The 14,868-nt window shown below is 58.1% G+C and overlaps 1 protein-coding gene across 1 annotated transcript; it reads left to right on the forward strand.

Annotated features, from left to right (window-relative positions):
- Positions 1 to 35: 35 nt before the first annotated feature.
- Positions 36 to 14,790, forward strand: MAP3K10 (mitogen-activated protein kinase kinase kinase 10). The gene is made up of 10 exons (XM_059150917.1): positions 36 to 1,302; positions 5,075 to 5,255; positions 8,126 to 8,274; positions 8,725 to 8,900; positions 9,524 to 9,770; positions 11,396 to 11,512; positions 12,049 to 12,220; positions 12,336 to 12,448; positions 12,831 to 13,481; positions 14,175 to 14,790. The coding sequence occupies exons 1-10, from the start codon at positions 621 to 623 to the stop codon at positions 14,495 to 14,497; spliced, it is 2,811 nt and encodes a 936-aa protein (XP_059006900.1). The 5' UTR covers positions 36 to 620; the 3' UTR covers positions 14,498 to 14,790.
- Positions 14,791 to 14,868: the final 78 nt, after the last annotated feature.

The following is a 14,868-nucleotide window of genomic DNA, read 5'->3' on the forward strand; positions in this document are numbered from 1 at the left end:
CGGCGGCGGCGATCACGTCACTCGGGCACCGCCGGCGGCCCCGGGAAGCGGCGCGGGCGGGGGCAGGGCTGGGGCCGACCGGGAGGCGGGTGCTGAGGATGGGGGCCGACCGGCCGCCCCGCGCGTGAGAAGGCCGAGGGGCGCGCCACCCCATCGCGGGGCAGGCGCCCCCGGGCCCAGCTACCCCCACCCCGCCCGGCAGTCGTGGCCCGGGATGCGGAGCCGGGGGCCGCCGGTGGAGCTGCGCGGGGTGAGAGGCGCGGGGAAGGGGGCTGCCTGCTTCCCTCACCCTCGTCCACCACCGGCGGGCCCCGGCAGGAATTCGGAAGCCGCGCGGCCAGGCCCTCTTAGCGCCCTGACATTTGGGGGGAACAGGTGAACCCGCCGCCCTTCCCGCACCCCGCCCCGCTTGGGCAGCTAAATCAGAGGGGACGACCCTGCCCTTTTAAGGAGGCTTTTTGTTGCTCCTGCGGAGGCCCTCCCCCCCCCCCGGCCATGGCCACCAGGAGCCCCCTAAAACCCACAGGGACTGCCCCCCATCCTGGCCACCGGGGCCCCCCCTCTGCATCCCGCGGGCAGCCAGTGTGAAGCGGCCTCCCGCAGCCCCCGGCCCCTCCCCCATGGAGGAGGAGGAGGGGGGGACGGCCAAGGAGTGGGGCACGACCCCCACGGGGCCCGTCTGGACCGCGGTGTTCGACTACGAGGCGGCGGGCGATGAGGAGCTGACCCTGCGGAGGGGCGACCGCGTCCAGGTGCTTTCCCAGGACTGTGCGGTGTCGGGCGACGAGGGCTGGTGGACCGGGCAGCTACCCAGCGGCCGTGTGGGCGTTTTCCCCAGCAACTACGTAGCCCCCGGCGCCCCCGCCGCGCCCGCGGGCCTCCAGCTGCCCCAGGAGATCCCTTTCCACGAGCTGCAGCTAGAGGAGATCATCGGTGTAGGGGGCTTTGGCAAGGTCTACCGGGCCCTGTGGCGCGGCGAGGAGGTGGCTGTCAAGGCCGCCCGGCTGGACCCTGAGCGGGACCCGGCAGTGACAGCAGAGCAGGTGCGCCAGGAGGCCCGGCTCTTCGGAGCCCTGAAGCACCCCAACATCATTGCCCTCCGAGGTGCCTGCCTCAGCCCCCCACACCTCTGCCTGGTGATGGAGTATGCCAGGGGGGGCGCACTGAGCAGGGTGCTGGCAGGCCGCCGGGTGCCCCCTCATGTGCTGGTCAACTGGGCTGTGCAGGTGGCCCGGGGCATGAACTACCTACACAATGATGCCCCTGTGCCCATCATCCACCGGGACCTCAAGTCCATCAACAGTAAGTGGTGTCCTCCCCCCAAAACTTGCTTCTACAGAATCTTGTGAGGTCAAGTGTAGGTGGTGGGAAATGGGGACACCAGAAGACACTGCCTAGGGTGAGAAGAGGCAGCAGTATACCTTCCCGGCCAAGTGAGGCAGGCCTCGCCCATTAAGGGAGGAAAAGGAGGCTCAGAAAGGTCAAGGGGCCACCTGTACCCCAGACTACAGAGTCACAGTCGCTCAGTAAATGTGACCGGCACTGCCCTCCTGGCATCAAACAGCACCGATGCAGTGGCCGCCCTCATGGCATTCGCTGTCCAGCCCCGATGCCAGAGTCCACGGGGGGGGGGGGGGGGGGGGGGTGAATAGAAAGAGCCTAGCCTGGAGTCAGGGTTTCTTAGCCTTGGCACTATTTATCTCTGGGGCGAGAGGATCGGAGCAGGCTGCCCTGTGTGTCGGGGTCTCTTTAGCAGACTCATGGGCCTCTGCCCACCAGATGCCCTGAGCATTCCCCATCCCCAGTTATGATAACCGAAACTTGTCTCCAGACATTGCCAAATGTCCCCTGGGGGTGGGGGGAGGATAAAGCCGCCCCCACTTGAGAACCATTTCCTGGAGTCCTCCCAGGCCTCTGCCCCAGCTAGCGGAGGCCAAGTGGAGGTGAGGGAGGAGGAAGCGGGATGTGCCTTATGTAAAATCTTCCAGGCTTCCTGGCTTATCCCAGGCTCTCAGAAGTTGCTTGGTTGGTTGAATGGGAACTGGGGCCAGGCAGAAGGGAAGGCTCCCCAGGACCCCCACTTAGGTCCAGGAGCTTCTCATAATGTTAGCACATGTTAACGGAGCACCTATTCCCGGTGGTTTCCACTCTTGTGGTCCTCACAAACTAAAGATTTCATTCATTCCCCAGTACTTCCTGAGCCACACCCTGCTGGGGGTCCTAAGTATACAGCAGGGGAAAGCCTACCTTCCTGGCACCTCCCATCCTTCCTCTGCCCCACCTCACTCCCTTTCCTTCCACACTGATGGATTCATTCTTTCTTTTCTCATCTGGTGTTTGCTGGGCCAAGTCATACGCTAAGGAAAAGGCTCAGCAGTGAATGAGGCCAGAGTGTGCCCTGCCCTCACCTGAAATGTGGTGGGTTCCCCTTTGCCCTCACCTTTGGATCCCCGCATCTCATCTACTTCTGATTTCTGCCAATTCCGCGCCTTGACATTTGTTTGAATCCATTTCGCGGGGTTTTTTGTTTTTGTTTGTTTGTTTTTTATAATTTTGTCGCTCTGCCCTCCCCCACCCACCCTGCAACAGCAAAGCCCCTGCAGCAGAAGGATGTGTGTTCCTTACCTTCTAGACCTCGCATTTGGGTACTAACAGAGCTGCCAGGAGCTCGAAGGGTGCCAAGCACTGTGCCAGGGCTGGGGAATGGAGCAAGAGACACACAGATGGCTCCTGCCTTCCCTGATGCTCCGATTTGCTGGGCAAGTGGAGGCAGGATGGGCAGCGTGTCCTCTTGAAGACTGACCGTGCTCTTCTTGGCCCTTCCTCACCCCTGCTGATTCAACAGCCTAAAGGTGGAGTGTAAGGACACACACCCGTGCCGCCAGGTTTCCTGCAGCCATTGCTACCAGACATAGGATTGTTGGGGCTCTGTAGGCTCAGTCAGTGGGACAGGTCTGTGGCTGGGACAGTCGGTCATGGGGCTTCACAGCCCAGCTTCCTCCATTCCTCTTTCCCAAAGGAGCCCCTCTCCTGGTGCCATACATACACTGGTTCATTCAACCAGTAATTCATAAGCAGAATTAAGTATATGGGCCCTGTCGTAAGCTCTGGGATTACAGAAGTGAATCAGGCAAGATTTCCCCATATGGAAGTTAGGGGCCAGTAAATAGAAGTAGATGATGGTTATTTAAATGGGTAGGTAGAGAGACAGATGACAGTTTCCAGAGAGTATCAGGGGCTCTGAAGGAAGTAAAGTAGATCACAGATGAGGCAGAAGGAGCTCTTGGAGTCAGATGAGCAGGGGAGGCAGTCCTGGAGTGGAGGCCTGAGCAAAGACTACCCAAGGTCCCAAGGTGGGAATGAACATGCCTTGTTGGAGAAAATAGCAAGGAGACCAGAGGGGTTGGAAGAAGAGGAATGAGGCAGAGTTAGGAGATGAGGTCAGAAGTGTAGGCAGGGCCCAGATCAGGATGACCCCGGGGGCCATGATGAGGATTTGGGGAATTTTAGTCAATGCCATGGAAGCCATTAGAGAGTTTCTACACAGGGGTGACGCAGATGGGAGAGTGTTCCCTCTGTCACAGGGTCACCCCACAAACAGGAGAGGTGGGGACCAAGAAGAGAGGGATAGAGTCACATGCCAGAGAGTCAAGGGAGGCCTCTGGTCTTTGATGACGGGAGATGTAGCCAGAAAGGATCAAAGATCCAGGTGGAGGACAAACGACCAATTATGGTGACATCGCACACTAATAACAATAGCCAGGATTTTGTAAGGATGTACTTTTGCTTCAGGCCCTAAATCCTTCCTACAACCCTCTAGAGTAAATATTACTGTTGTCTCCATTTAACAGAGGAGAAATTTTAGCATTAAGAAAAATACATTATAACAAGGATATGCTAGTGAGTGGCAGAGCGGGATTCAAACCTAGGCAGGGCCCTGTACGCTTTGGAGACTCTGCTTGGTAGAAGCTGGTAGAACATCATAGCAGTTAAGATATTGGGCTCTCGGGACAGATCTCGATCAGGTCTTTGCTGCACAGTTTTCTAGCTGTATGATCTTGGCCAGGAGACTTCATCTCTCTGAGCCTAGTCAATAAAATGGGCTGCTTTCTAGTTAATTCATATGAAGGGCTTAGCACAGTGTGTGCCATATAATGGACTGCTGATAAACACCAGCCATGATTATAATCATCGTTAGGAACCATCCCAGGCAGCAAGTTGGAACCACTCAATATGCTTGGGGGATATATCTGTCCAATTCTGTCACCCTAATGCTATGAAACAAGCCACCCCCAAGACTCCGTGTCTTAAAACTTGATGTCATTTATTGCTGCTCACACATGTGCACGCCTGCCAGAGGGTAAGCTGTAGGCTGGGCTCAGCCGGAGAGCCTTGACTCCAAGTAGCTCCCATGCACTCTGGACCAGCAGGCATGGTCTCGTGGTGATGGCAGAAGCTGAGAGGGCAGGCAGACGAGTGAGGCCTCTCAAGGCCTAGGCTAGGACCTGGCATTCTCATCCTGTTGACCAAAACAAGTCATGTGGCCAACAACCCGGAAGTCAAGGAGGGGGAAGTATACTCTGCCTCTTTCCCGGGGGAGAGGAAGGCACAATCACACGGCCAGGACTGTGATGCTGCAGAAGGGAGTAGAATTGCACCCCCCATGCAGTTTGCCACAGTGGGTAACAAAGAACCACATTCGTCCCTTCTGCTCATGGCCTATAGTTCCCACCTCTGGGCTGGCTGGGAATTCAAGGCCTAGACCAAGGAGAACCAAGGCATTGGCTACAGACCTTGCAATGAGCTCCCCAGAGCCCAGGTTGAAGTGAGGAGGGTAGTGGGCCCAGGAGAAGCCCCCTCTGCCTTCATGGGAGCCTGGGGCAGGGATTGGACTGCAGGGAAGGGTCCACGATATTCCAGACCAGGAAAGGAGCCACTGTGGGGAGGGGGATGGAGAGCTTGAGGTGGGGGAGAGAACAAGTCGGGGACTCCAGTTGAGGCAGGGGCCAGGATACTTGGGTCTGTAGCCCAGAAGCTGTGGGGTGACCCACCTTTCTTCCTCCCCACCCCCCAGTCCTTATCCTGGAGGCCATCGAGAACCACAACCTCGCAGACACGGTGCTCAAGATCACAGACTTTGGCCTCGCCCGCGAGTGGCACAAGACCACCAAAATGAGCGCTGCGGGGACTTACGCCTGGATGGCTCCAGAGGTTATCCGTCTCTCCCTCTTCTCCAAAAGCAGTGATGTCTGGAGGTGCTGATGGGGACGGTGGGGGAGTCCTGGCAATAGGGGAGCAGGGGCATGGGGAGGGGTGACAGAGTGGGAGGGGCGGTCTCCCACTGAAGCAAGGATCCGGGCCTGGCCAAGGGGCCCGCTGGCAAGGTCAGGCCAGCAGACACCAAAGCGGGTGTCTGCTCCGTGTGGTCAGGTGGCAGCTGAGGACTCAGATTCTAGTGGAAAATTCCAAAGATCTAGAGATAAGGTGTCAGTACCAGGGCCCTCAGTCACCATCTAGCATGCCACCCCACTTGTCAGCAGGAAACTGAGGCCTTTGGAGGCATCCATCCATCCACCCATCCACCCAGCCGTCCGTCCATCTGTCTACTCTGGGTGCTAGGGATATGACAGGAAATAAAAGTAGACACATTTCCTGCCCGTGGGGATAGTAAATAAGTAAATAAACACAAAAAATCTGGGAAAACAGCTGATTTTGAGTTTAAGAAGTCCTAAAATAATTTCAAAAGATAGCGAGCTAATCCCCCAGGACAAAGCAGCAGACAGTATTAAGAGCCAGGTGGCAGATCGAAAAGCTGGAGGATGACTTTGGGGAAGGCTTTGCTAGGAAGCGAGACTTGAACTGAGTGCAGGCAGACACGAGGGAGCCAACCCTGTGCAGTTTGGGGGAAGAAGCTTCCTAGGCCATGGGGACAGGGCCCACAAAGGAGACCCCAGCGTGAGAACAAGCTTGCTCCATTCCAGATACAACTACGAGGCCCACGCAGCTGGCGCAGAGCAGGCAAGGAGAGAGGTGGTAGGAAATGACAGAGGAGAGAGCGGGACGAGGGACCAGGCACTGAGCTTTATTCTAAGTGCGGGCGAAAGCCAAGAGTGGCCTTAGTGAATGGCATGGTTTGGCTGAGTGTTGCAAGGCTGCCTGGGCTGGAGGATGAGGACAGGAGTAGTGGGGGCGGGTGCCAGTGAGGAGGCTGTTGCCCTTACCAGCGAGGCTGGTTGGTGGCAGCTGGACCTCTTCAACCCCAGGCCTCCTCCTGGGAGGGAGCCCAACCCAGGTCAGTCCCCAGCTGAGGCTCCAGATGGACCAAGTGGCAAAGTCATGGCTTTGGGGCAGACAAATCAGACAGGAGGTCTCCATGAGAGCAGTGCAGCCCTTCGGAGAAGGCTCTCAGTGGCTTTATGTTGAAGCATTCGTCTGTGGTACCGAACATTTAACAGAGCCAGATCTCTGAGCAGAAAACCCCAAATGCAACAAACGGAAGCTTCTGCTTGTATGTAAAGCCCAGGGCCTCTGTGGGGCCCCTGGCAACAGGAATTCGGGATCCTAGATCAGGGGGTTCCTCAACAGGAGTGTCATTGACATCAGGCAAGGTCATTCTTCCTTGTGTGGTCCCACCTGTACTTTTCAGGATACCAGGCATCCATGGTTCCTGGCCCCCAGACGTCATCACGCTCCCTGGTTGTCATGACTGTCCAAACATCCCAACGGGTTTCCAGTGATGCGGGGGAGGTGCGGGGTTCACGCCACTGCTATTTTCCTCCACCTCACGTGGCCTCTCTTCCCAAGCTCGCTTCATCATCCAACATCCAAAGTGGCTGCTTGGGCTCCAGCTTTTAGGACCACATTACAGCCAGTAGGAAGGCCAAAAGCGGAAAAGACACCCCTTCTCTCTAAGGACACTTCCCAGAAGTTAGCTGCAGTGGACATAGCCTCCTCCATCCCACGGTCTGGGGCTATCGCCCCGGGGGCTCCCTTAGCTACAAAGGAGGATGGAAAATTATTTCAGAAAGGATACGCCCCACTCAGAGTCCTAGTGCTGGCCATCAGAAGGGAGGCTGCCAGCTGGAGGAGAGGAGACGTGGTGTCCCTCTTGCTCTGGGGCCTAGAACAATGTCTGGCGCAGAGCGGATGTGTTTCTGTGTGGAGTGAACGCACGTGTGGATGTGGGGGAGCCCGGGGACCTTCCGCATGCCGGGCGCTGCATGAGATGGTCATTAGGCTCCTGAGGGAGCTCAGTTTCCCAGAGCAGGTGGACCCGCAGGGGACCAGCAGAGGGGTGCACGCCCCGGTGTTGCATATCCATTAAGGACACTGCCATGGGCCTCAAGCAGGCCTGAGACCTATCCACTTACTGGCTGTGTGACCTTTAGGCAGACAACTTAGCCTCTCTGAGCCTGCGCCTGCTCGCCGGATAAAACAGGGGTCATACCCATACCTTCTGCCTTACAGGGCTGTTGTGAGGATTACTGAGAGCGCCTAGCACGGTGCTGGCCTGGAGTAAGTGCTTTATACATGTTAAATAGTGTTAACTTGTTTTTAGAGGTAAGTGCTGAGGGGTCTTGTGGGAACATAGAGGAGGGGCCTCTAACCTAGCTTTGGAGGCTATGGAATCAAGGAAGCTTCCTGGTAGAGAGGGTACCTGAATTCTGACTTAAAGGACAGTTACGCAAAGGGAAGGATGTCCTCAACAAAGGGAACAGCATGTGCGAAGCCAGAGGGTAGGAAGAACAGGGCTGGTTCAACTTGTTCGACGTGACTGCAGCTGATGCTGGGGTTGGTACAGGGGCAAGAGCACTTGGAGGCAGGGGCTACAGGGGTCATCAGAAGTCAGGGCTAAGAAAAGTGCCTTTGCCCCATGGGCACAGGGGACACACTGAAGGTTTTCAGATAGGGGTGAGGGGAGAGAGAGCAAGGGCAAGACATCAGAGAGAGCCAACCCCACAACATCTATTTGAGATCAGGCCAGCAGAGGTCAATCACGTTCTCATGGCCTCACTGGGGGTTGCTAGGGTGAGGGAGGCCCCCCAGGGGACCAGAGGCAGGGCTGGGGTGTAGGTGAGGATTGGGGTGGGCTGCAGCATCACCCCTCCCTCTTCCCCACCTGCAGCTTCGGGGTGCTGCTCTGGGAGCTGCTGACGGGTGAGGTCCCCTACCGTGAAATCGACGCCTTGGCCGTGGCATATGGCGTGGCTATGAACAAGCTGACGCTGCCCATCCCCTCCACGTGCCCCGAGCCCTTTGCCCGCCTCCTGGAGGGTGAGCCAGGGCCCTGTGGAGATAGGCTCAGCTCGGGTGGCAGGGGCCCTCGGGCCAGCCCTCACTCCTTCACACCCATCCATCCCAGTGGGCCCAGGAATGAGGGAGAAGGGGACGCAACCATCAGACCACAGACTGCCTCCATGGCCCCCACACTCTTGTTCTGGCCAGGCCCACGGCTCCTCAGGGCAGCTGTTAGCATTCACTAGCCCCGGGATTCCTCCCTGATCCTTGATTCTGCCACACATGAGGGAGCGGGTCCCCAGGTTTCTCTCCCAGAGTTTCACTGAGTGAAATGTTGCCAGGAATTTGGCTCTGCCTTCCTTCCCCTTGGCTCCGTGGAAGTTGTTGGTTCCCTGAAGTCCTGCCTTCCACGGGGCAAGGTGATGCCCCAGAGCACGACCACTGACATTTCCCCTCCCACTGCTGTCCTCCCCACCCCCACCCCAGAATGCTGGGACCCAGACCCCCACGGGCGGCCAGATTTCGGGAGCATCTTGAAGCGGCTTGAAGTCATCGAACAGTCAGCCCTGTTCCAGATGCCACTGGAGTCCTTCCACTCACTGCAGGAAGACTGGAAGCTGGAAATTCAGCACATGTTCGATGACCTCCGGACCAAAGAGAAGGTGAAGGCAGGGGACAGAGTGGGGGGGATGAGGTGAGAGGCTGCATTCCGGGGCCTTCAGTGTGGCAGAGGCCCCTCCCTGAGCTGCAGTTTTTGGGTTCATCCAGAGCCGGGGGGGGGGGGGGGGAGCTTCTTTGCATAATAAGAAAAGGCACCAGGCACTGACATTCTTACAAGTGATATTGCCTGATCTATGGGGTTCTGAAACCTAACAGCCAGAATGGGAGGGACGGGGGAGGCAAGGGAGACGTGGCATGAAGGCAGCTTTGCAAAGTATGAACAGTGGCTGACCTCCAGGGGTGAACAGTACATTGGTGCACTACTCTGCCTTTTTTGGATGTTTGAAGTTTTCCAAATTGAAGAGCCAAACAATTAAAAATCAAAGGGGGAAAAAATAAGGCCACCCCTTTCTTTGTGCTAAAACAGTCTCGCCTCCTGACAGGGCTGGTAAAGAGTGAGTTGCCCCATCACTGGTCATGCTTGTGCTGCGCCCTGACCACAGCAACCGCGGGTGCATCCTGGGGGGGTGGGGTGCAGGAGAGGTGGATACCGAGAGAGGTGGGTATGGGGCTAGGGGGCAGATAGGTATGCCTCTCCGTCCCCAGCCACCCGTCTCCTCCCCAGGAGCTCCGGAGTCGGGAGGAGGAGCTGCTGCGCGCCGCTCAGGAGCAGCGCTTCCAGGAGGAGCAGCTGCGGCGGCGGGAGCAGGAGCTGGCAGAGCGCGAGATGGACATCGTGGAGCGGGAGCTGCACCTGCTCATGTGCCAGCTGAGCCAGGAGAAGCCGCGGGTCCGCAAACGCAAGGGCAACTTCAAGCGCAGCCGCCTCCTCAAGCTGCGGGAAGGCGGCAGCCACATCAGCCTGCCCTCCGGTACCGCCCCCCGCCCCGCGCCCCGGAGGCTGCCAGGAGCAGGCCTAACAAGGGCCTTCCCTCTTCCTTTTAGTTTGTAAACTTTTTTTTCTTGCTAACTATATCACGCATGTGGAAAAAGACCAGAAAAACAGTACAGCTTCGGGAGCACATATAGGCCCCCGCCCCATGAAGGCAGAGAGAACCTCCAGCCACCCCGAGTGCCCTCACACCCCCTCCGAACACCAACCCCCAGCCACCCCCACCTCCACCAAGAGTAACCTCTATTATGACCTTCGAGTTGTTCATTCCTCTACTTCTCTTTGTTGTTTCCTCTCCTACCTGTTTTGCTTGTTTGTTTTAATTTTGTGGGTTTTTAAAAAAATTTTTATTTTATTTTATTATTATTATTTTTTAATTATCTTTCAGTCTCCTGCTTTTTCTGGCTTGCCAGAAATTTGTTGAGAAACATCATTTATCCATGGCATCTCCCACAATGGGAGCGGATGTTGCCGCTTGCATCCCCCTGGGTCCCCCTGGCATCGCATAACACACCCCTCCTTCCCCTGCATTTCTGATAAAGTGGTATTAAACCATGTGAAATTGCTAACCTTCAGCCCGTTTGTTTCACATGGCTTAATCAATTTCAAGTTCAGGTTTGGGCTCTTGTTTTCCCAAAGGCTGCTTCCTAGGGACCCTTACAGTGTTCACCTCCGTAAGCCCTGTAAAGTTGCTAGACTCTCTCTGGGATATTAGAAGCCATAGTGCAGTGTTCAGAACAGCACTGGCCAACAAAACTTAATGCAAACCACACAGCTGAGTTTTAAATCTCCTCCTGGCCGCCTTAAAAGCTGGAAAAAAAAATAGGTGGCATTGAATTTAACAATATATTTTATTTAGCCCCATATATAGATCCAAAATGTTATGGTGTCCCATGTAACCAACATAAGAAACATTGTTAGGGATTTTACCTTCTTTTTTCATACTCAATTTTTGAAACCCAGCATACAAGTTACAGTGCATCTCACTTGGTCCAGGCACTAAATTTGCATCAAAAAATACTTGATCTGTGTTTGGATTTCATGAAATTTGCAGTTGGGAAAGTAGACTCACACACACACACACACACACACACACACACACGTGATTCACATACCCAAGTTGTTCCAAATGTACTTCAAGGTTTTCAATAACCAAACTGAGTATCCATTTCTAAGTTTAAGTTTAAATCCACTGCAACCACACAGATGAAGTGTAAACTCTCCAGTTCCTCAGCGGCCATCCCACAAGGCAAGTGCTCCGTGGCCACATGTGGCTAATGGCCACCACGTTGGACAATTAGGCCTAGATCCATAGTCAATCCTTAGTTAATTACGGACCCAGTTAGGATCCTTCCTCTCAACATCCGGCATGTGCCAGAGGTCTCTGGTGGACTCGTCATGGTTAGAAGCCTGCCCTTTACCCCAGAGGTACAGGAGGCCCAAAAGTGGGCACCCTCCCCCCATCCTTGGCCTCCAGGTAACTTGGGCAGTTTGGGAATGCAAAACAGTGGGGTTCCCATTCCAGCACTCCTTCTATCCTATGAAGAGACCTTCTCTTTGGCTACCCATGGAGCGGCTTGCTCAGGAAAGTCTCTCTTTTTGCAGGCTTCGAGCATAAGATCACAGTCCAGGCCTCTCCAACCCTGGACAAGCGGAAAGGATCCGATGGGGCTAGCCCCCCAGCAAGCCCCAGCATCATTCCCCGGCTGAGGGCCATTCGCCGTGAGTATCTCCCCAGGCCCTGACCCATCTGTCATCAACAAACTTTCTCTGCACACATTTGCAGAGAATGCACTCAGCAGGAGGAACAGGAACAACAGGGACAAGACAGGCAGGGTCCCCTCCCTGATTCTCATTGGAGAGACAGAATAAACAAACCAACAAGTCAGTTAGGAGGACAATTTCCTTTAGCGGTAAGTGCTGTAAAGGAGAGCAGGGAAGGGAATTAAAGAGCAAAATGGCTGTTTCACATCAGGAAGGCCCGTGTAAGGATCTGGGGTTTGAGCAGGGACCTGCGGGGTGAGAAGGAGAGAGGAGGGCCAGGATCCGAAGGAAGTATGTCCCTGCCAGAGGGACCAGCAAGGGCCAAGGCGGGGGGTGGAGGTAGGTGGAAACAAGCAAGGGAAGGATCATGCTTGGAGTTAGAATCCAAGGTCCCTTGGACTTGCTGGTGGAGGGTGGATCTGAGAGTGAGGCGGGGAGCACAGTGGGCAGAGACTGTCCAAGACCCCGTGACCCAGCAGCTTCTCTTGACCCAGTGACTCCTGTGGATGGTGGTGGCAGCAGCAGTGGCAGCAGCGGTGGTGGCAGTGGGACATGGGGCCGCAGCGGGCCCCCAAAGAAGGAAGAACTGGTTGGAGGCAAGAAGAAGGGCCGGACCTGGGGACCCAGCTCCACCCTGCAGAAGGAGAGGGCTGGAGGGGAGGAGAGGTACTTGCCGCTGGCAGCCCACCGCTGGCCCTGCCCCTGGCCCCCAGGCCCTCTCCCGCACAGCCAGCAGGCCTGCACTGTAACCCCCTCCCCCCATCTCTGGTGCTCCCTGCAGGCTGAAGGCCCTGGGGGAAGGAAGCAAACAGTGGTCATCAAGCGCCCCCAACCTGGGCAAATCCCCCAAACATACACCGATCGCCCCAGGCTTCGCCAGCCTCAATGAGATGGGTAAGAGTGTGAGGGTGCCTTTAAAATGGAGAGGGAGGGGCATCCGGAGAGAAACATAACCCAAGAGGAAGAGGTGACCGCTCCTCAGGCTTGGGGGCTTGCGGGCTTGCGGGTTTGGGGGCTTACCGGGAGGAAGCCGGGGCACTGGACCCGTGGGTCGGCAACGTTCCTGGAAAGGTCCGGGAGCAGCTGCTGGTTGCAGGCTCATTCCCTGCAGCATGGGGCTCATGTTTGGTGGAACTTGGTGGCCGCGCTGCCCGGAGGGTCTTTTGGGGCTGTCCCCTTGCCATCGAGTCCCCCGGGCACCGTGGGACAGCGGGGGCGGGGGGCGGGGCGGTGGCCAGACCCGGGAGGCGAGTGACGGGCCCTCTCCCGGTTGCAGAGGAGTTCGCGGAGGCGGACGGAGGCAACAGCGTGCCCCCCTCCCCCTACACCACCCCGTCCTACCTCACCGTGCCCCTGCCTGCCGAGCCCTCCCCGGGGGCGCCCGCGCCACTCTCCCGGCCAGGCCACGGCGGCCGGCGGCGCTGCGAGCTGGCCCTGCTGGGCTGCGCCACGCTGCTGGGCGCCGTGGGTCTGGGCGCAGACGTGGCCGAGGCGCGCGCGGCGGACTGTGAGGAGCAGCGGCGCTGGCTGGACGGCCTCTTCCCCCGCGCCGGCCGCTTCCCGCGGGGCCTCAGCCCGCCCGGGCGCTCGCCCGGCCGCCGCGACGACGCGGCCTCCGGCCCGGGCCTGGCGCCCTCGGCCACCCTGGTGTCGCTGTCGTCCGTGTCTGACTGCAACTCCACGCGTTCGCTGCTGCGCTCCGACAGTGACGAGGCCGCGCCGGCCGCGCCCTCCCCGCCGCCCTCCCCGCCCAGCACCAACCCCCTAGTGGACCTGGAGCTGGAGAGCTTCAAGAAAGACCCCCGCCAGTCGCTCACGCCCACCCACGTCACGGCCGCGCGCGCAGTGAGCCGCGGGCACCGGCGGACGCCGTCGGACGGGGCGCTGGGGCAGCGGGGGGTGCCTGAGCCCGCGGCTCCCCGCCCTGGTGAGTGAGATGCCCGGCAGCCAGGGTGCAGAAAGCCACTCCCCTCCCCAACCCACCCCCAAGGTCCAAGGTCCCAGTCCAGCGGCGACCCCCTCAATGCCAGGGTCTGTGTCCCCACAGTCCTCCCTGCTGGGTGGTTGAGCCCCCGGGATGCCGGAGAGGTGGCAAATGGAACTGCCTCCAGGGGCCAGGCGGGTGACATTCGTGGCGACAGCAACAGCTATGGGGAGTCTCTTGTGCCTGACGCTGTTCCCTGTGCATTTATGAACAAGGCCAACGACGTGTGTAGGAATCGCATAGGCATGGGCTATACCTACTACCAGACACTGGGCAGGGAGGGAGCTGCTGTCCTGCCCCTCGGAGGCAGTACTGTGCCTCAGGTCTCTCTGCTGGGCTGTGTGCCCACACCCCGCACTTCAGAGAGGGATTGGAGGGGAGCGCTTTATCTAGAGTGGTGACTGGGGAACAGGCTGTGACAGCTTAAGGAAGATGCTCAGAGTCGCTCCCAGATGAGTGAGCACTTAGGGGTGCTGGGGGCCTAGGCCAAGGTCTTGCCCCAGCTGGAGAGCAGGCCAAACATCAGCGGGTATTTCCAAAAAAAGTCAGAAATTCCACTTCTCCTGTAAAGGTCCTGGCTTTTCAGTGCCACCTTCTGGCCCACCCCACTGACCTCATCTGATCCTCTCTTACCAGGCCCTCGAGACCCCCTGGACTTCCCTCGCCTGCCCGACCCCCAGACCTTGTTCCCGACCCACCGCCGGCCCCCTGAGTTCCCTGGCCGCCCTACCACCCTGACCTTCGCCCCAAGACCCCGGCCGGCTGCCAGTCGCCCCCGCCTGGACCCCTGGAAACTGGTCTCCTTTGGCCGGACACTTGGCATCTCGCCTCCCAGCAGGCCGGACACCCCAGAGAGCCCCGGACTCCCTGGCATGCAGCCCACGCTGCTTGACATGGACATGGAGGGGCAGAGCCAGGACAGCACCGTGCCCCTGTGCGGGGCCCATGGCTCCCGCTGACACCCACCCTCCACCGCCCGCCTGGGCAGCCATGAATGTAGCACCCCAGGCCCCGCCCTGGCCTGCTGTGCCACAAGGCGGGGGGAGGCCCTGGGCAGGATACTTGCTCTATTTATTGGGGAAGGGGGGTGGGGGTCACTTAATTTATTCCTTTGTACCCCAGAGGGTGGGGCCCTGTGCCCACCCTGCAGTTGGGGGGAGGGCGGGCAGGGATACTCAGGGACAGGGCATCATAGGGATTCGGCACAAAATGCAGCATTAAAGGTAACCCCTGCCCCCTACTGCTCTTGGCTGTGTCTTTCCCCAGCCCAGGCCCTGATCCTGGGTCATCCCCAGGGGGGCACCCCCTCCCCCCATCCCACACTTCCTCC

The sequence above is a fragment of the Mustela lutreola genome, chromosome 16 (genome assembly GCF_030435805.1).
Source record: "Mustela lutreola isolate mMusLut2 chromosome 16, mMusLut2.pri, whole genome shotgun sequence".
NCBI classification, from domain to species: Eukaryota; Metazoa; Chordata; class Mammalia; order Carnivora; family Mustelidae; genus Mustela; species Mustela lutreola.